The sequence below is a fragment of the Heterocephalus glaber genome, unplaced genomic scaffold, assembly GCF_053883595.1.
Source record: "Heterocephalus glaber isolate CG9 unplaced genomic scaffold, H.glaber_assembly_v1.0 deba00001497, whole genome shotgun sequence".
Classification (NCBI taxonomy): Eukaryota; Metazoa; Chordata; class Mammalia; order Rodentia; family Bathyergidae; genus Heterocephalus; species Heterocephalus glaber.
This window is the reverse complement of record NW_028258320.1, coordinates 57,547,028-57,568,296: the sequence shown is the minus strand read 5'-3', so window position 1 is coordinate 57,568,296 and position 21,269 is coordinate 57,547,028. Positions and strand designations below refer to the sequence as shown.

Sequence of the window (21,269 nt, the reverse complement as noted above, 5' to 3'; positions counted from 1 at the left end):
ATTCATGTTACTCCTTAATTGTTTTCCCTACAGTTTCCTTGTCTGTCTTTCTCTGGTTCTTACTTCCACTACCAGAATATGCATATTCAGGCTCCCTTTACCAGGAAAGGAAATGAAGGATCCCTCTTTGGCCAGGGATCATCAGAAACCTCCAGGGGCCCAGGGATGGAATCTCTTAAATGAAATCAGGCTTCAAAGGCAGAGGGTAACTGTTTGATAATGATCCTGCTGCTTTATATACTATTGATGGTCAAGCTGCAAAATGAAATATCCACCATGCCGATTATTTACGCTTCCTCTGTTTAATTATAGTTTGAAAATGAGATCATCACCAAGTTGGATCATGAAGTGGAAGGAGGCAGAGGAGACGAACAGTACAAAGTGTTGTTTGATAAAATGTAAGTGTTGATTAGCAGTGGGATTTATGTCTGAATAGAGACAGAGAGACTGTAATTAGACTACAATGAACTTTGTAGCCCAGAAATAATTAAAATGTGTTAATAATGGAAAATATTTGAAATTGCACCTCCATCGAGTTTCTGTTTCTGACTGTGATTAACAAGGTGTGCGTAATTATTTTTCAGCCTCCTGGAGCACTGCAGGAAGCATAAATACCTTGCCAAAACAGGGGAGACTTTTGTGAAACTCGTCGTGCGCCTGATGGAGAGGCTCCTGGACTACAGAACCATCATGCATGACGAGAATAAAGAGAATCGCATGAGTTGTACCGTCAATGTACTGGTGAGTGAAAACTTAATTAAATCTTCAATCTTCACAGCATGCCCGAAACCAATCCAAAGCATTTTGCAGTCCTTAGGACAGTTGACCACAGGGTTTTCCATGGTAGAACTCAGCTTCCTTTGCTTTTTCTTCCTCTACTGCAAGGAAGGAATGATGAAGAATTATTTACAGGCACACTCTGAGGTAGTCTCTGAAATTGGCTCCTCTCTGCATACTTCATATAGTTCTTGCTGTTTGGGAATAAAGAGCGAGCTCATCGTGTAACCAAGGTCACATCTATGGGTTGCAAGTCTTAAGTCTCTGCTGTTAGGAGACTTAAACCATGTCCTGTAAGTAAATGGTAGCCCCCAAAAGATACATCCACATCTGAATTCTCAGAACTTATAACTATAACTTTATGTGGAAAACAGTCCTTGAAGATAGTATTGAGAATCTTGAGATGAGATCATTCTGGATTACCAGGGAGTGGGGGACAAATCTTCTCATGAGAGACAGAAGAAAAGACCCAAACATAAGACGTGAAGCCGTGTAAAGATGGAAGCAGAGATTGGAGTGATACAGACATAATCCACCCACTACCTGGAGCCACCAGAAGCTGCAGGAGGCAAGGAAATACTCTTCCCCCAGAGCCATCATAAGGAATGTGGCTCTCAGGGCATCTTGATTTTGTACTTTCAATTTCTAGAACTATGAGAGAATACATATCAGTTGTTTTCAAGCCACCTGGTTTGTGGCCTTTTGTTATAACAGCCCCAGGAAACCAAGCAGGGCAGCGTGGATGGCAGATGGCTGGGTGAACTTGACCATTGCCATCTGTTGAGTCTTCTGTGTTCCTGCTGCTACAGTGCTATGGCTGAGTCTGTGGATAAACCTTGCCTGATGCAGTTCCTTCCTGAGGCAAATCCAGGAAATGCCATTCAGCCAGTGAGCTTTTATGAAGCTTGATGACATACAACCTCAAGTCCAGGAAGTAGCTGGCAAACCTCAATGGTCTCAACAGCCTGGTGACTCCCACACTTGGCTTCTAAGTTTTCAGCTTCCTTCTCCATTCTTATTCTCATAAGGAGCTAGAAGGGCTGACCCCCTACTGTGGTAGGGCTTTCCTCAGCTTCCCTCACCTGTTCCAAGCAGGACTATAAGAAAACATGACTACCTTGCTCTACTTCACTACCTTCTCTTCCCAGCCACTGGCCTCTGGATTTCAGAGTCATCACTTGCACATTGGACAGCATACAATGTTGTCCTCACTTCCATGTCCATCATTTGTGTGGACTTGCAGGTTCTTTGAGCTCCCTGAAGTGGGCTTTCCTGCCATGGGGAGTATGACACATCACTTATTCTTCAAAAAGTCACAAGAGATATTTGGAATAAATGGATAAGCAAAAAGGAATAATTTCACTTTCTGCCCACTTTAGTATCAATATTGAATCTGTGTCATGCCATGAGGAACTTCACAGCTAAAAGCTCATGAGAAGTCTGAGTCCTTTCATCCTATAACCGCATAACCTGTTTAGGTTCATGATAAACACTTTTAGTAGCGAGTTTTCTTTTCCTTAAAATTCTAAATATAGGAGACTTCTCATGTTTGCTCTAGCATATAAAAAAGACTGGAAATTGTCAGCCCCATCCTCACAAGAAAAAATGCTGAACAAACTGAAAATGAACAACTCTTCATAGATCCTTCCTCTTGGGCCAATGACTGCACCCAAAATGAGAGTAACAGGATGATGCAGACAATCATAACTTAGCAGAAGCCCAAGAGAACAGAAACTGCTCGGGAGCCAGAACTAGCTGCCTTTTACCCAGTACACCACATTTACTTTCAATACAAAATACTAAGCCATACTAAAGACAACACAATTTGAAGAGACAGAGCAGCCATTAGAACTAGAATCAGACATGGCAGAGGTTTTGGGATTTTTTAGGCTGGGCATTTAAAAAAATTGTAACTAATACACTAAGGTCTCTAATGAAAAAAAGAGAGAGAAACAGTGTACAAGAACAAACTGATAATATGTAGAATAACCAAAGAATCAAAAAGAAATAGTAAAAATCTGAAACATGTTAACGTAATGAAGAATATCTTAAATAGAATCATCAGTCAAGTGGACATGGCCAAGGAAAGAATCACTGAGCTTGAAATATAAATATATTTACATGTGTATCATAAGAGACTTGGGCAACTGCAGTAGTTACTGGCTTCTATTGTCTGTGTCTGCAATCTGTGCAGCTAGCACTGTCTTGAGGTCTACTCGTAGATTGTCTGAGTATCACAGAAGCTAGCTCGACCCCGGTAAGCTGGTCTTGGTCTTAGGCTCAGGAAAATACCTAGCCATAGCTTCAGTGTGTTTTTGTATCCTTGCATCTGTCAAAAGTAGTTGACTAGGACCGGGGATGTAGCTCAGTGGCACCGTGCTTGCCTTGCCAAGTGTAAGGTCCTGAGTTTGATCCCCTGTCCCCCTGCCCCCCCCAAAATTGTGAAAGTAATTGACTAGTGGTTGACATGAAATAGAAGCCCATAATTTTCTGTGGGAAAAAAAATGACAACCTTTTCAAAATAATTCCCTACTACAGAAATAATTTGATGGTGTTTCTCTGGTCCTAAAGGGCATCAAATGGGCCAATTAGTATGAATTGTTAATAAGGCCATTAGGTTTCCAACACTGATGATTAAGATTTCTATTTGTTTCAAGCAAGATCTCTTATGCTGTCCAGGATATGAAAACTAGTGGAGAGAATGTGCTCTGAAAGTCACTTTTTATCACCAAAATCTAGGGTTAGAAAACAAACTCCTGTAATGACAACTATAGTCAGTTTCTGAAGTTGACATGTGTTCTTCCTTTATTCAGAGCCTGACTCAGTGCCCACCTGCTGTTACTGTGGTCAGCAGTAGTTTGGTTTTAACTAAGAAACACGCAAGATTTTTTAGATTATTTCATGTTATTAACTTCTCTCAATTTGAAACATCCTGAGTCATTTCATGAGAAGTTGAGGATTCTATCTTTAACCATCCCTTAGGGAGGATAGAATGGATCCCAAACTTTGAGAAAACTTTCACATAAAATATAGACCTATGAGATAAAGAGAAACAAGAAACTAGACTATTATAGATAGCTATACTTTACAGTTAGGTATCCTGTCTAAATATTCGTCCATTTTTACCTTTCTTCTTAGTACTTTTACTGTAGAAACACATCAGATTTCATGGATGAATGTGTACATTCATCTCTAAATGAATATATATAGATAGATATACAAATGTATGTTAGAAATATATAAAATATAATCATTAAGCAGAAATTATCACTAAGCAGAAACTCCCACAAAAACCTTAAAGTTAAAAATACAATAAAATGGAGAAAGCATGCTTAATGGGTACAGGAGTAGAGCTAGACAAGAAGAATAACTTCTAATAGTCTGTAACAATAAGATAATTACAGTTGACAATAATTGATTGAATATTTCACAATAGCTAGTAGTGGTGGAACTTCTGGGAAAATGGCAGAGGGGCAAGCAACAACTCAGACTCTCTGAGATTTGGATCGAGCCACTCAAAAATAACAATTTAAGGAAGAAGAAAATAGAAGATCCTCAGAAACCAGGAAGGAGCCGACAGGAAAACTAAACCTACAGAGAAATTGAAGAGATAGAACGTAACATGGAGAAGAGAAGGAACAATCTTCACTTTTTAACTCCACCTCCTGGCTCATGGCTTGTGGGGAAGGGAGACCAAATTTACAAAGTGCAAGCTGGGGCCTCCAGAGGGCTTCAGGGAAAACTGCAGTGGTGGAATGGACCTCCAGGTGCTGTGAACTCCTGGGTGAGCGCAAGACTTTTCTCCTACTGTGAGCCATTAACAGGCAATCTCTGGTGACACCAGTCCAAGCTCCCACTATATGCCCGGGAGAGAGTGCTTGGTTGGATGTCATTCAGAAAAAGAGTTGATTGTTTTAACCCAGAACTCAGAGTAGCCACAGGACAGCTTCAATTCAGAGTTCCTGGAATTGCATTCTCTTACCCAGTCACATTCTCACAGTGACTGGGTAAGAGACAGACACAGTAGACAGCCTGGTCTGGGAGCCAAAGTCAGCCTGGAAAGAGGCCCGCTGAGAAGTTTAAAGCAAGGGACACAGGCCCCACCCACACGGCCAGAGGCTAGTCTCAGCCAGAATTATTCTGGATTTGAAAGTCCCATCATTGGCGCACTGGCCCTAATCCTGCTGCCTGCTGGTGACTGCATCCAGCATGGATCTGGGGTCTGACTGTCTTCTTTATTTACCAGCATGAGCAAGGATATGTCTTGACTTGGACACTGTCCCAAATTTGTTGCTCCCAGAAGAAAGCCACATATTCAGAATCACAGAGAAATTTCTTTTTGTTTGTGTATGTGTGGGTTTTTTTCATTTTTTGTTTTGGGTTTTGCTTTTTTGTTTCTGTTCATTTGTGTATTTTGTTTTTTGTTGTTTTTCCAATTGTGTATTTTTTTAGTTTTTTTGTTTTGTTTTTGCTTTTTTCTTCTTCCTTTTCTTCCTTTTTCACCAGTTTATTGGAGCTACAGGAATTTTGCTTTGTCCTCCTTTCTTGCTTTTTATCACTTTTTTTAAAAATTCTTTTTTGTTCGTTTTTTCCTTTTTGCCCTATTTATTTTCACACTTTAATGTTCATGCTCTTATTTTTTACTCTACATAATTTCTTCTTTTTTCTCCCTCTTTCCTTTTATCTCTATTTCTGGTCAGTTTCTTTTCTCTTACCTTTACCTAATTCTATAAACATCTTTCTTTTCTCCAATAGGATCCTTTTTACCACTTCTCTCTCTTCTTTCTCGTATCATATAATTTAAGGTTTCAAATTTTTCTTCTATGTCTCCCAATTCACAAGTCCTGTATCTTTAATAAAACATTAATAAATAAAACCCTATACCTTAATAAAACTTTGTTAATCTTTTGATAGTTAATTCTGTAAAATTACTGTTGAATTCTTTTATACCACTAGTAGAGCTATACCTGTTGCATTTAATACACATTATCTGTAAGTCAATACCTGGGTTGTCTTAATGTCTGTACCATAGTTGTGGATTGCTCTTCTAGAGTTAAGAGTGGTACATAATTAGTTCTTATGGAATGTTAATGCCCATTTAGTCTTGGACAATACTACTGTAGCTGATTTGTGTGATAATGCAAGGGTCACATAATTTTGCTACTTCTCTGTAAACCAACACTCAGATTACTTTTGTAACATTCACAATACTTGAGTGCATTCCCAGACAACTCAGTTATTGGATTTCACTGCATCGTCCCCTCCCAAATTAACCAAGGTGGTAGGATTTTGGGGCTGAAGCAAAGGACCAGAAATTTGGAAATACCACAGTTGAACCAAACCTTTAAACAAAGGGACTTAATAGATATCTACAGAGTATTCCAGTCAACAACAAAACACACATTCTTCTGAGCAGCACATGAGACTTTCTCCGAAATAGACTATATACTAATGCATAAAGCATGCTTAAGTATAGTTAAGGCAAATGAATCAGAATTATCCCATACATATTATCAGATCATAGTGCAGTGAAACTAGAAACCAGTGGCAAAAGAAACCATAGAAACTATGTAAGCATGGAAATTAATACCCTCTTGAATAATCAATGCATCACAGATGAAATTAAAGAAGAGATTAGATAGTTCCTACAAATGATAATACCAGTACAACATACTGGAACCTATGGGATACAATAAAAGCTGTCCTAAGAATAAAGTTTATAGTGGTGGATTCCCATATCAAAAAAACAGAGCAAGCTCAAATAAGTAACCTAAAGGTTCACTTAAAGACTTAAATAAACAAGAACAATCTAAATCCAAAACAGATACAAGAAAAGAATTATAAAGGTCAGGGTACAAATTAATGAAATGGAGACAAAAAAAAAAAACAATACCAAGAACCAATGAATCAAAAAGTTAGTGCTTTGAAAGAATAAATAAAATAGACAAACCCTTAACCCATCTTACCAAAATAAAAAAAGACTCAAATTCATCCAATTAGAAATGAAAAAGGCAAAATAACAATGGACTCTGCTGAAATCCAGAAGATCATCAGTAACTACTTGGAGAACATGTACTCTAATAAAATGGAAAATTCAAAGAAATGGATAGATTCATAGATAACGTATGAACTACCAAGGCAGAACCAAAAAGATATACAAATCCTCAGTAATCCAGTATCTTTCAAGGAAATTGAGGAAGTAATAATACAAACTACCAAAAAAAAAAAAGAAAAGAAAAAGAAAAGACAAGGAAAGCCCAGGTCCCAGTGGATTCACTGCCTCATTTTACATGAACTTTTAGAGAAAATCTGACCACAATACACCTCAAAATCTTTAATGAAATTGAAAAGGAAGTAGTACTCCCAGTGTCATTCCTGGAAGCAAACATTACCCTGATTCTAAAACCAGAAAAAGACCTAACCAAAAAAGAACTACAGGCCATTCTCTAATGAGCATAAATGCCAAAATCTTCTGCAAGATAGTAGCAAACAGAACAAAGCAAGTCATCAAAAAGGTCATACATCATGAGCAAGTAGGATTTATTCCAGGGCTTGCAGGTATGGTTCAATCTACACAAATTAATAAATGTAATGCACCACATAAACAGAAGTAAGGATAAGAATCACATGATCATCTCAATCAGCACAGAAAAATCATTTGGCAAAATCAACATCTATTCATGATAAATACCTGAAGAAATCTAAGGGATGTATCTCAATTTGATAAAAGTCATCTATGACAGACCAACACCCAAAATCATACTAAATGGAGAAAAGCTGAAAGCTTTCCCTCTAAATTCAGTAACAAGGCAAGGATGTCAGCTGTCACCATTCCTGTTCAGTATAGTTCTTGAAACATTAGCTAGAGCAATTAGACAAGAGAAAGAAATAGGATATGGATAGGAAAGAAAGAAGTTAAATTATCATTATTTGCAGATTACATGATCCTCTACATAGCAGACGCCAAAAATTCTACCAAAAACCTCCTAGAATTAATAACCAAATTCAGTAGTGTAGCAGGATACAAAGTCAACATTCAAAAATCCATAGCATTCCTGTACACTAATAGAAAATTCACTGAGAAAGAAATTAGGGAAACTATAGCTTTCACAATAGCATCAAGAAAAGTAAATCTTAGACTTTAACCTAACCAAAGAAATTGAAGATCTCTACGATGAAAACTACAGTACTCTGAAAAAAATGAATTGAAGAGAGTGTCAGAAAATAGAAAGATATCCTCTCTTCCTGGGTAGGCAAACCAATACAGTCAAAATGGCTATACTTCCAAACCTGTTACACAGATTTAACACAGTGCCAATCAAAATACCAGTAGCATTCCTCACAGAACTGGAGAAAGCAATCCTAAAACTCATATAGAACAGAAGAGACTTAAAATACCAAAAGCGATTCTGGACAACAAGATCAAAGCAGATATGCTATAAAGCTACAGTGATGAAAACAGCATGGTATTGGCAGGAAACATACTTATGGATCAGTGGAATGGAATACAGGATGAAGAAACAACTCCATGCACACTCAGCTACCCTATCTTTGATAATGGGCTCAAATCCTTTCACTGGAGTAAAGATAGTCTCTTTGAGAAATGGTGCTGGAAAAACTGGCCATCCACATGCCGAAGATTGAACCTGGACTTGTTTCCCTCACCATGCAATAAACTAAAATCAAAATGGATCAAAGATCTAAATATTGAAACAGAAACACTTAATATACTAGAAGACACAATTGATAAAATACTTGAAGACATAGGCGTAGGCAAAGATTTTCTGAACATAACCCAGACTGCACAAGAAATATCACATGGAATTGCATTAAATTGCGAAGCTTTTGCACAGAAAAGGAACCCACCAACTGAGTAAAGAGACAGTCTGCAGAATGGTGAAGAATTTTTGCCAGCTGCTCCTCAGACAAAAGACTAACATCTAGAGTATATAAAGAACTCAAAAAACTTAGATCTTCCAGATTTAAAGACCTAATCACAAAATGGGCATCTGATATGAATGCATACTTCTCAAAAACACAAGTACAAAGGACCAATAAATACAAGAAAAAATGTTTGACATCACTGGCCATTTCAGAAATGCACATTGAAACAACACTGAGATCCATCTTACTCCAGAAACAATGGCTGTCTTCAAGAAATCAAAAAATAACAAGTGCTGGAAAGGCTGTGGGGGATGACAAGGGCTAATCCATGCAAGTTTAAGGCCAGAATTCTAAAAGTCTTATTAGAGGCTCCTTCTTCATTGTTGGTGGGGGGTGTAAATTGGTACAACCACCATGGAAATCAGTATGGAGATTCCTCAAAACACTAAAACTAAAAATTTTATTTGACCCAGCTATTCCCCGTATAGGTTTCTTCCTGAAACAGTTAAAGACATCATATCCCAGTGATGTGTGCCTACTCATGTTTATAGCAGTACAATTTATAATAGCTAAATCTTGGAAACAGCCTATATATCCATTAATAAAAGAATGGATAAAGAAAATGTGTTATTTATATACAATGGAGTACTACTGTGCCATAAAGAAGGATAAACTTGAGTCATTTGTAGGAAGTTGGGTGCACCTTGAGACCATAATGTTAAGAGATCTCACTTAACATGTGTCTGAAGTAAATCAGACACATAGGCTTGAATATCACATGATTTCTCTTATATGAGCAGCCCAATATATAAATAGATTAGAAAATAAAAAACAGACAATAGAAAAAAATAGAATGAATGTTACTTGTAATCCAGTATGATCAATGTGTCTAAAAGTGTACCTTGATTTGGTATAATTGTCTTATTTTTTTTTATGCTTTTTGGCTTGTTAGTCTGGCTGTTAATTTGTATTTATGAAAACTGGATAAAGACTTACAAAATAAATAAATGAATCTGATGCTGGCCAAAACCAAAAATAGCTAGTAGAAAAGATTTTGAATGCTCCCAGGACAAAGAAATGATAAATGTTTAAAGTGATGGACATGTCAATAATCTAGATCTTATACCTACAGATGTTATGTATACTGTATGCATATATACAGACATGTCACACTATAACAAGTACAATCACTATGTATGTGCTAAAAATAAAAATATATTTATAACGAAGTAAGCAAGTAAAATAAAGGACACTATGTCAATCCCCTTAAGTCCATTGCCAAATTTCCTTTATAACCAGTGCTATGATTATTTTAAAGACAAGACATGAGCAGTCACTCTGCTCAGCGCTCAAAGTCCCCTGAGCAAAGTCCTCTACGACCATGTCATCATGGTTCCCACCTGACAAAATATATAATTGTGATTCCCTAACTACCATTTCCTGTCACTTTCTAATAATTCCGTCTTTAATTGATTAATAACTTGGTTATTTGTCCTGAATTCTCCTATGCAACCATCAACACACCTATTTCTCAGATGGATAAAGCCATTGTTATTTGCCAGTGATGTTTCTTATTTCATGGCCCCTTTACAAGGCTAATCCATGCAGGTTTAGGACCAGAATTCTAAAACTCATCTGTTTGAGTCATAAAGGAGTGTAAAATCAAAATATAATGCAAATGCCCAAGCTCTGGAAGATGAATATTGTGAAGTGGATTAGAGTTGGTGGCTCAGTCCCGATGGGGTTCCTCTGGGAGCCATTTTTCAAGCTGCTGATCTGGGATGTAGGTGTGGAGAATACTTGAGAGACAAGCTGTTGGGGATCAAGAGAGAGCATTGCTCCAGAGCCCAGAAATGGAGCATTAGAGCAGCGTGAATTTTGACGTAAGAAACACAAAGGTTTTATATAGAAATTGGGATTTGAGATGAGTGTGCTTTGGCTTTTAGAGAAGTTTTTGAACTCTTAGGAAGAGAACAGACCTCAGCACAGTCAGAAAATAGAAGATATTTTGTATCTGTGAGAGGAATGAAGGTCGCATGATATTGGCCTTGTGAAATTGTAAAGGAAATGATCAAACCTTAGGAAAGGTTTAAAAATATGAATACAGAAAGGCATAGTGTGAGATTGTAGCTTATAAATACAGGCGAGTTGGAGTTGGAAATGAAGGGCTTTTTCTGTGCCTTTGATGCAGATTCTCTTTGTTACGTTGCTCTGAGTTTTCAGTTGAAAATATCCTCATTACTGAGCTGCGTCATAGAAACTGGAGCACATTAAAATGTCAGATAGAGCATAGTTTGAAAATCTTGGTATGTTTTTCTAAATGTATCCCTTCTTACTTTCTATACTTAGCATTTCTTTACAGTGAGATCAATTTTAGAAGCAAGGCCTTTTTTTGCTAATGAAAATTAAAGAGCATCCTGTTGGGTCATTGTCCGTCTTTATAATATTGATATTCACTAGTTCCCTCAGGCATGTATTCTAGATTTATAACATTTTAGGTACTAAATTTCAAATTGAAAGTGGCTTATGATATTTCCGTTTGATGGGCCTTCTTAGGTGACTCCTGCACCTTTGTGGTTTCCCACCTATGATTAAAATTTTAAAGTGTTCATGGAGATAGTCACTTGAAGAAATGTAATGTTGATAGAAATGTTTAGGTTCAACCAGAATATATTTTGCAGAAATAGCCCATTGGTTGCAATGTGCTCACTAACCTTTCTAATCAGTGTTTGTATCAAAGGACCCTTATAAATGGTACCCTGTCTTCTTACTGTGGTTGGGAAGATCTGTCTACCTAGAACAATGGACTTTTCTGAATGATGCATTTGTTCTATGTGAACACTGTTTAGTACAGTATAAATAGCCTCGTGTAGCTACTGAACAATCAAAGTGTGGCCAAATACTGAGGAGGTAAATCTTAACTTTATATATTGTCGATTAAAATTTCTTTACCTTTAGATATATGTGGCCCCTGGGTACTGTTGTGAACAGCTAAAGATGACCATATCATGGTGCCAGACTCTTGTTGATGATGCTTCTTTGCTTACTATCAAATCGGGTTTTTTTTTTATTTAAATGAGATTACAGTTATTAAGAGATCATATCTTTGGAAAGAACCTTGTTTTAACTAAAGACCAGTGACTTACAGATAACAGAAATCAATTTAAATCAAGTATCCAAAGTGTAGGATATGTAGTCATTAGAAAAGCAAAAACAGAACAGTCTGAGGTTTTGCAACTTGTGTGAATTTATGGTTCTAATCCAAATACTTGGGGCCATTTGGCTATGTTTGACGAATTGAAAAGAATTGAATTTTTAATGTACATGTAATGCACAAGCTTCTTAAAACAGTGTGTGGTTTAATTTTTCAGAATTTCTACAAAGAAATTGAAAGAGAAGAAATGTATATTAGGTATGTGTGCATCATGCTTGTCTGCATACTCTGCACATTTACTGTAAGTGCCATTTATCAAGTTCACGTTAAGAAATGTTTTATAACCATAGGGATTTGATTTATTTTGTAGAAAACTGATGCCTCTGAGATTGAGTTTGGTAGAGCTTCAAGTTGTATTCTCATTCCTAGTGCAGCTGGCTTATACAAGTGCAGTTTTATTGGGTCACATTTAACAAACTCACAAGTAAAAGTATAAATCATTAGTTCACACAACTTTTGTACCTCTTGGCCAACTCATATGGCCTTTTTGAAAAAAAGCTAACACCACAAAGTTTAATGTTTCACAGTAAGTCCTATGATCAAATGAGAAATCCATTTATCGGCAATAAGAAATAGACAAATGTCTTAGTTATTTTCCTGTCGCTGAGACACAATATACAATGCCCACAACTTAAAGGAGTAAGGATTTATTTTAGTTCAATGTTTGCAGAGGTTTCAGTCCATAATCAGCTGGTTCCAAGGCAAAGTGGAATAGCAGTGGGGAAAAGTTCATGGCATGGCAGGCAGAAAGCATCAAGACTTCCTTCTTCTTTCCTTTTTTATTTCATCCAGGCTACAAGCCTATAGGTTGGTGCCACCCACACCCAGACTCTTCAGTAAGTCTATTATCTGCATCCAGAAATACGCTAAACCAATAATTGGACTAATCCAGTATGACCCACTCATCACACAGTCACCTCCCAAAAGTCTCACCTATGAGCACATGAGACTCTGGGGGACATCTAGATATAAATCATACAACATCATATTTTTTTTCAGTCTTATTATGTAATGCACCATATTCCCATGGTTTCTATGTTTTTCTCCCATGAAAGAAGAAAATACATTTTGCCTTGCCTGCTAAATTTTGCTCCCTCGTTTACCTTCCTATGTAGAATAATGCAGAACTGAGGGTGTAGCTCAGAGGTAGAGCACATACCTGCCACGCATTAAGGACTGAGTTCAATCCCCAGAAGCAGCAGAAAGGAAAGAGTGCTTGGACAGATGCTCTCTGATTAAGCCTCTGTCTTCCTTGGTCACTTTAATGGGACCTGTTATCAAATAATTAGCAAGATTAGCACTTTGAAAAGCAAGATAACCCTGTAATCTGCATGACATTAGTGTTTATTGACGTACTTATTATATTCAGTGTGATTGTACAACTTTCTATTTTTTGGTTTTCCTTTCCCTTTAAAACAGTGCTATTTGAATATAAGGTAAACTTTGGGAAACAGTTTCTTCCATCCAAAATATAGCTTACTTTATATTAAAAAGGCATTTTAATTTCTTCATGAAAGAGAAATTCCTTTGATCAAACTCACTGTGATTGTTGGAGCTCTTTTTTCTTATGGTTTTGGCTTTCTGTGGATTTTTGTGCAACTGGATTCAATAGAAATGTAGGAAATCACAATCGAGATTGTCTAATCTCATTTTAAGATGTTTCAAGAAAAAATCTGGAAAAGATGAAAAGGAATAAAACTCCTTGAAGTAAAATTCTATCTTTGTGTATCACCTTCATTTTTGTCCTGAAAGTACAAGGCTGAAAATTAAATATATTTGTTGTATAGAAACTAATATATATGTAACACACATATATTTAGTCTTGTTGGTTCTTTTAGTGCCTTCTGCACTGCAAGTTTTCAAGGCATTATGAATTATGAACACTGTAAAAAGAAAGTGTAGATATGAGCTATTGTTGAATATCAAATTCAGTTCCCACAATCCTTAACACAAATTATTTTGTCACATTTTAAGAATGTACCTGTATTTCATCAACTTAGGTATTTATACAAGCTCTGCGACCTGCACAAAGAGTGTGATAACTACACTGAAGCAGCTTATACCTTGCTTCTCCATGCAAAGCTTCTTAAGGTAAATAAAAATTATTGTGCATTTTTATGATTGTTGTTATAAATTTTAAGATTATCCCAAATTTTATTTTTCCATGATAAATTCTAGTGAGCCTATATCATAAGATTTTATGGATTTTGACTAAATGCTATGACATAAACAACAATATTTAGGAAGTACTCTGATTAAAGATTTGATCCTACCAAATGCAGATTTAACAAGATAGCAAGCATGGCACACTCCCATCATTGTGCTGTGGGGTAGCAACAAGTTAGAGATTCCACAGTTTCTTATTCATGTCAACAAGATTCAGTAATGGTGGAGAATGACATCAATAAGAAAGAATGTCCCTGGTAGAGCAGCTAAGAAGGAGGTTGGGACATACTCCTAATTATCCTCATAACAAGTGTAGGGACCAGATCATGACATATCTGTTGAGCAGTTCATGCTGAGACTGCCTTTTAGTGTTCTCTGCCTGATTCTCTGAAGTGTTGCTTATGCATACAGGCCTGGCATGACAACTTTTAACTTTCAGAGCTTCTTTTCTTACACAGATAGCTTTAGACATCAGGTTTTTTGTTTGCAGTGACATTTTTCATGTTTTCCTCCCATGTCCAATTCTAGCACAGTTAATAAGAGTGAGTACTCAGTAAGTAAATAGAATGCTGGGTAGCTAGATATATGGGTGGCTAGATGGAGGGGTAGAGAGAGGAATGGATGGAGGGTTGGTTGGTTGAAAAATTGTTATACAACCTTTGGTCTTATATTTTAGAATTTCACCAAGCCATTAGATTATCTTCTTCATGCTGTCCTTATAAAAAATTGAAAATTCTGAACTAGCTAAACAAGTGCAGTTATGAGACTTAGAATTTAGTTGAGTGACCTCAACTCAACTCAGAGACTGCTTACTCAAGGAATCTTGTTTCCAAATGTAGGCCACCATCCCAAATACCAAAAGTAGAATGACAAAAAAAACTGAGAGCAAATTACATTAATATAATTACATTAATATAATATAATTGAGAAATGTCTGCTGGGTATGGGAATTAAGAAGGATAACATTAGGGGGTAAAAGTCCAGTAAGATGCCTTCGGCCTTCATCTTGATCCTGAAATCCACCATAGCTTCTGTGGCACAGAGATCTGCAGGCTGCTCAGCAGCACTTGAGTGTGGAGGTTTGCCTCTGCCTGGAAGCAAAAGGGCCCAGGACAAATAAAACACAAAGAGCTAGCTCATCTGGGAGTCTCATCTATAGTCCTCTGAGGCCCTCATTGGTCTCTTATTCATCTAAAGTCCCAAGGCACATCTTTTATGAAGACAGAGATTTCAGGGGCTGCATCTGACAGCAGCCATCCACCATGAATATATTAGAAATCCACATTTCAGTAACAAGGTGTTTGCAAAGACCTTTCGTTTACACCACAGAAATTAAAATGAGACTGACAAACTACTTGCTCACTTGTTCTCTCTCACAGAAAATAAACTTTTATATGTGTATGGATATAAACCATATATGTGTGTGTATAAACATATCATTTCTTTAATCATTGGATTTATTGATCACAGATGGGTCTTTCACAGATTGCATGATGATTTGTTTCACAACCCAAATCAATAGGTTTGCATTATCTTTTCTACTAAGCTCTAAATTTTCCAGTTAAATGGTGAATGCTACATAATCTATCTTTTGCACCATTGCATTTTGCAACTTTGCTTATTTTTAAATTGCTATAAATGTGATATCATGCTGGTTAATCAACTCACTATACAAAATGATTTGAATTGTTATGAAAATTCTTCAGCATGACAAATATCTTCCTATTTGTTAATGAAAATTCTCAAATAGTATCTTCTCTTTTGGCTAAGGATATTTTTGGTCAGAAACAAGAGCAATAAAAACATTAGCTTTTGGCTTGGCAATCAAGTGATTTCATTCCCACATTAAGTGTAGAAATTTTTTTTCCTTCTCTATTCAATATATTATTTTTTGCAAATATATTTTTGCAAAATCCAAAGATATCTGAACGTTCTTGTTCCTTTTTATTTCATTGTTGTTACATTGCAGAATCATCTAAAGTTTTATTTTTATTCCCCTACTCCCCAATAAAAAGTAACTGTAATACCAGCTATGATGTACAAATGCCAAAGTTAACAAGTTTGTCTCTTCCGGTTGTGGTGAGGATCTGCAAGCCCAATTTTAAGGTGAGAATCTTGTAGCCCATGGGAAGGTTTCTCATTCTCACACAGCAGTCCCAGGGATGGGGACTCCAGGCCTATGGCCTTCCCCATCCTTGGAATCCTGGGCTCCACCATAATGTGTTACCCATGGCTCCCCTGACTTTAGGAAGATGTGTGGAACATGTCTCTCCCAGAACCTTGCCACACTCCCTGGACTCCTGCTTCCCACCCCCTCATGACATTCCCTTTGCCCCTTTGCCATATGCCACAGTTGTTCCCAGCTATCCACCCCTTGTCTAGCTCCCCTCTTTTGTCATGCTCCCTCACATGTGTTGCCACAGATGATCCCATTCAGATTTGACATGGCCAGCACTGAATCTGGTGGGACATCCTACCACCCTCACTTCAGTTGGGAACTCTGCTGTGGTCCAGGCAGCCTGGGAGTCACTTGATTTCTCTTCAGTATCCTCACTGTCCTGCCCTAAAATAGTTTCACATTCCACTTCCTAAGTCCACCACAGAAACAAGCCCATCTTCATTATGTCCTCTAGTGACTTCTACTCAGTGTAAAGTCATGCCTCCTACCCATAGATGGCTAGGTAATTTCTTTTGTAGGGCAATTACGCATCATGATGCTTTCATATGTAATCACACTAACTCTGGGTAACTGGGAGCTTCTGGAGGTCAGACTTCTTTCAACTCACCTTTGACGTACAGCCTAGCACATAACTAGTTTCTTACCAAATATTTGCTGTGTGTGTCATTGAGCTGTATATTTAATGCCATTGATTTGATGAGCTGAAATTCAGAGTTTCCATATTTTATACATCATATGGTTTTGTCTTTACTCTGTCCTCACATTTTCACTTGCCCCGTACTCACATTTTTTGCCCTTGGCAGCCTGATGATAGCACTCAGCCACATCCCTGGAATCTGAACCCACACATGCACACCAAGTGTGGAGCTCACATTGCATGGTGACCCACACGGAGCTCAGTGATACCATTGCATGTGCCCCTACCTCAGCACCGCTCTTGCTTTGCTTTTGCCTCAGTGGTCAGAGAATGTGTGTGCAGCCCACCTAACTCAGCGGGACGGGTACCAGGCGACAACACAGGGACAGCTGAAAGAGCAGCTCTACCAAGAAATCATACACTACTTCGACAAAGGCAAGGTAAAAAAAAAAATTGCTTTTTTTTTTTGGCTTGTTTTTCTTTTTATGTGTACCTCCCTACAGCAATGTAAACACATTTTTTAACGCATGATATTTGCAGAACTAGAAGTTTGTCATAAATTTGTGTATGAAATGTTTTATGCATGTTCCTCCAGCTTGTACTTATAAGTAAAAAACTTTTTAAAAAAATCAGTAAATCAATAGACCTTTTTTAGATGCTCTGCAGATAGTAACTGAAGAAGCACAAGTATTTTTATAGCTCTTAGCAGGGGGAACCCAGCCTGGGACTATGGTTCAGGTGTGTCTCTGTGCCCTAAGAATAAGTGTATTCCTTTGACATCTTGCATTTTTCTGTTGTTACCAAAAATTTTATCCTGTAGTAGGACAGGTATTGCTTTACCTTGGTGGTTTTGAGACTAATTGATTTAAGCAGAATTATATATTCAGTTGACTCCTCCTCAAATGAAATTTGCCATCATTGTAACCAGTCCATCTTCTACCTCATCACTGGGTCTTATGATTTAGGTATGTAGTTTCCTCAAAAACTGCTGTCTGGATTCAGAGGTTTTTAAACTCTGCCACCAGTGACTTCCAAGTTCATTTTGTGGCTTTGTCTATATTCTCCATTCATCTTGGGTCCTGCTTTTTCACACTTTGAGAAAAATGACCAATAGACTACATGAAGGCACCTCTGTTAGTTTCCTAGGGTTGCTATCACAAAGTAGGTGGCTTTCAACAACAGAAATCAATTTTTTCAAGTTCTGGGAGCTATAAGCCAGCATCAAGGTGTGAGCTAGGCCATGCTCACTCTGCCAGCTCTAGGAGGGAACACAATCTTGTGCCATTGGGTCGTGAATGGTGTTGCTGGGAGTCCTTGGCATTTTTCACCTGGTAGGCACACCATCCCAGTCCCTGCCCCTGTTGTCGCCGGGCATTTCCCCACTGTGTCTGTGTGTCCACATTTCCCTCTTCCTGTAAGGACCCCAGTCTCTGGATCAGGACCCATCCTACTCCAGGATGACCTCAGCTTAACTTGATTCCATTCAAAAACCTTGCTTTCATAGCAAGCAGGGTTTAGGACTACATGGGGACATTTTTTGAACCCACAACAGCACTTGTGCCAAGAAAGATGACAGCTGCCCCTTTTCATGGTTGTTCACATAAGCTAGTCCCTTGTAGAAACAACCACTATTAGCAGGGTCGCTATGGGCATGAGCTCAGGATTCTCCTTACATGAGAAGTGATGGTAGGCATATCTGTTTTTGTTCTCTGCTGTCCTTAACACAGGAAAAAAGTCCAAAATCTTCACGATAGCTGGTGGCCTAGATAAAGGCCACTTGGAAAGAAGGTCCAGAAATGTTGCATGGATTGCACCCAGTCCAGAATATATTTCTTCATAGAAATAAGAAGCTTTTACAGTTATGGTCAGTTACTAAAATTTTATTGGCTTAGCCTAGGGAATCCTGTTTCTCAGCAAACTACTAAAGAAATGAAGCAGATTCAACCCTTCCTTCCCCTTAGTGGCTTTGAGTCTCAGTGGTGTTCCAGATCAAGGTTTCAGGCACTGCAAAACAGACAGAGATGGATGGATACCCAGGGAGACCCAAGAAACTCAAGACCAGAGGCCATCAGGGCTAAAGAACATGTGCCTTTGCAGGTGACCATGCCAGCTTCTCCGTGGGCAACACAGCCTCTGACAAGCATTGGCCCTGCAACTTCTCTGACATCATCTCAGCCCCTCATTTCTTCCCTTGCTCGGTGTTCCAGCCACTCTGCCCCTTCTGGGTCCTGGCCTGGCTGCCCAGCAGGTGTCTGCTGCTCACTTTTTCCCTGCCTCAGCTAAAATGTCAGTCCTCTCCCCAAAACTCCTCTGCTTTCCTTTACACGCTTACTACAACTTACAAGAGATTGGAATGTGTGCGTGTTTTATTGTTGCTCTTGTAGTATTGATGATTGAGCCCAGGGCCTTCATACTGGGCTGTACCCCCAACCCTTTTTGCATTCTTGAGAACAGGGTATTGCTAAGGTGCTAACTTGTTATTTGTGTGTTCAAACTTAGAATCTTCCTTCCTCAGCCTCCCAGAGTTCTGGGATTTACAGACCCAGTTTCATCTGTGTTTCTTTTATGACGCCCCCCAAGAGGCTTTGAGCTCTATGGAAATAGAGATTTCACATGTTTATTACGCCCAGTATACCTAACGATCTTGCAGCACCTGGCACATAGCTTGTACTCATTGGGAACAAATAAATGAATACTTAGCATTTAAGAGTGTTTCTTGACAGATGAGAAATGCTCATTTCTAGCAACCTAGTTGGCTTTCAGTAAATAATAAATTGAAGAGCATCAAAAACATTGTACAAACCAGGCCTAGTGGCACACACCTGTAAACCTAGCATTCTGGGAGGATGAGGCGGGAAAGCATGTAGGAGCTTACAATGGACAACTTAGTGACAATCTGTCTCAAAATAAAAACATAAAAAAGTGTGGGGTTTGTAGCTTAGTGCAGAGGCTCTGGGTTAAATCTCTATCGCTGCAAAATAAAATAATAATAATAATAATAGTGAGGGCAAAAAGAATTTGTTCAGTGTAGATCACTCATTTCCCACCACAATTTACAAAGAAATTGTGATTGTCATGAGTAGGGAACAAGTGCCACTGCAGTCTTGTGGGAAAGGCTGAAGATGCAGCTAAGCCCCTCACAGTACACAGGACACACAAGCACAGAGAGAGGATCCAGCCCAGCATGTCAGTAGTGCGGAGGCGGAAAAACCTGGCTTAGAAAGACTAATCCCAGTGGCTGGAAGACTGTCCTCAGATGTCCTGGTGTTTTGGTGGAGACAGAAAGATGATCATGTTAATGTCCTTGAGACAGACTGGGTTTGGGAAGTTTGTCTTCCCAGCAGCTGTTCACGTTGCATTGATAAAACAACAGGCACAGCCATTTCAGGGTATCTGTGACATTTCCACAGAATGTTACAAAAAGAAAAGAGTTTAAACTGCCTTGATCCATCCAAAACTACCATGAGCCAGGATATAGGCCTGGAGAAAAGTTGGTAAGATGAAATTGGAAGTACCTAGGTGATGAGCTGCAAGGCAGAAAGTGCATTGACATCAATAAGCATTAAACTTTCTTGGCAAAATAGCAGCAGGAAGTAATACCTACTGTACCAGCCAGGCTGGGCTGCAAGATGCTGGAGTATTGACCTCGAAATCTCCAGGGCTCCAAGCCACACATGTGTGTTTCTCACTCTTGCTTCACCTCCCCCCTCCTTTCTCAGAGTCCAGGTGAACAGAGGTTCTGCCACATGGCTGTAGCCAGGAAGGGACAGTAAGAAGCGGCTAGACCTTTTGTCTTTCTCCCCAGAGATAACACTTCACTTTCTCTTCATGTCATCTGCTGAAGCAAGTCACATGGAAACACCAAACTTCAAGGGTTGGGGAAGTGCTCAGAAGGATGAATGAGTAGAACAGCATCTCCATGTATCACACCATTTAATTAGACAGGTGAGGCAGGATTTCTAGCTATGAGCATCATGAAAACTCAGTGCACATGGGAAAGTTAATCTAGAAAGTACCTAAATATTTGTATATTCTAGCAAAGATAATGTTCACACCAGTCCCCCAAATAATGCAGCTTTGGATGTGAGAATAGAGATTTCTCACAAAATTTGATATTAGGCCTTGATCCTGGCCTCTTCAAAGCCGTTTCTTCCATTTGAGCAAGCTTGGTAGGCAGGATACTGCAGAAGCACCCAAGAGAATGGGATGAAGATGCTGAAATCTCACTAGGTGGGGTACAGGACATAGGCGTCACCGTACAAGATCAACATTTGACACTTTGTGCAGATTAAGGATCACTTTAACTTGATAAAGCCAAAGCATGAGTGTCCCTCCCAGGTCTGGGTGTATGTAATCATTTGAAAAATGCCTCTCTGGAAAGCAGTGGAATAAGAAAAATAGCTAAAGCCATT

At 38.5% G+C, this 21,269-nt stretch overlaps 1 protein-coding gene across 2 annotated transcripts in view; it reads left to right on the top strand.

Moving 5' to 3' along the window:
- The window catches only part of Dock1 (dedicator of cytokinesis 1), a 530,482-nt gene that overhangs the window by 453,320 nt on the left and 55,893 nt on the right, over positions 1–21,269 (top strand). For both annotated transcript variants that reach the window (XM_004838739.4, XM_004838738.4), the window contains exons 34-38: positions 313–398; positions 585–741; positions 12,033–12,073; positions 13,876–13,966; positions 17,178–17,297. In XM_004838739.4, the coding sequence (XP_004838796.2) occupies positions 313–398; positions 585–741; positions 12,033–12,073; positions 13,876–13,966; positions 17,178–17,297 (495 nt within the window). The remainder of the gene's footprint in view (positions 1–312; positions 399–584; positions 742–12,032; positions 12,074–13,875; positions 13,967–17,177; positions 17,298–21,269) is intronic.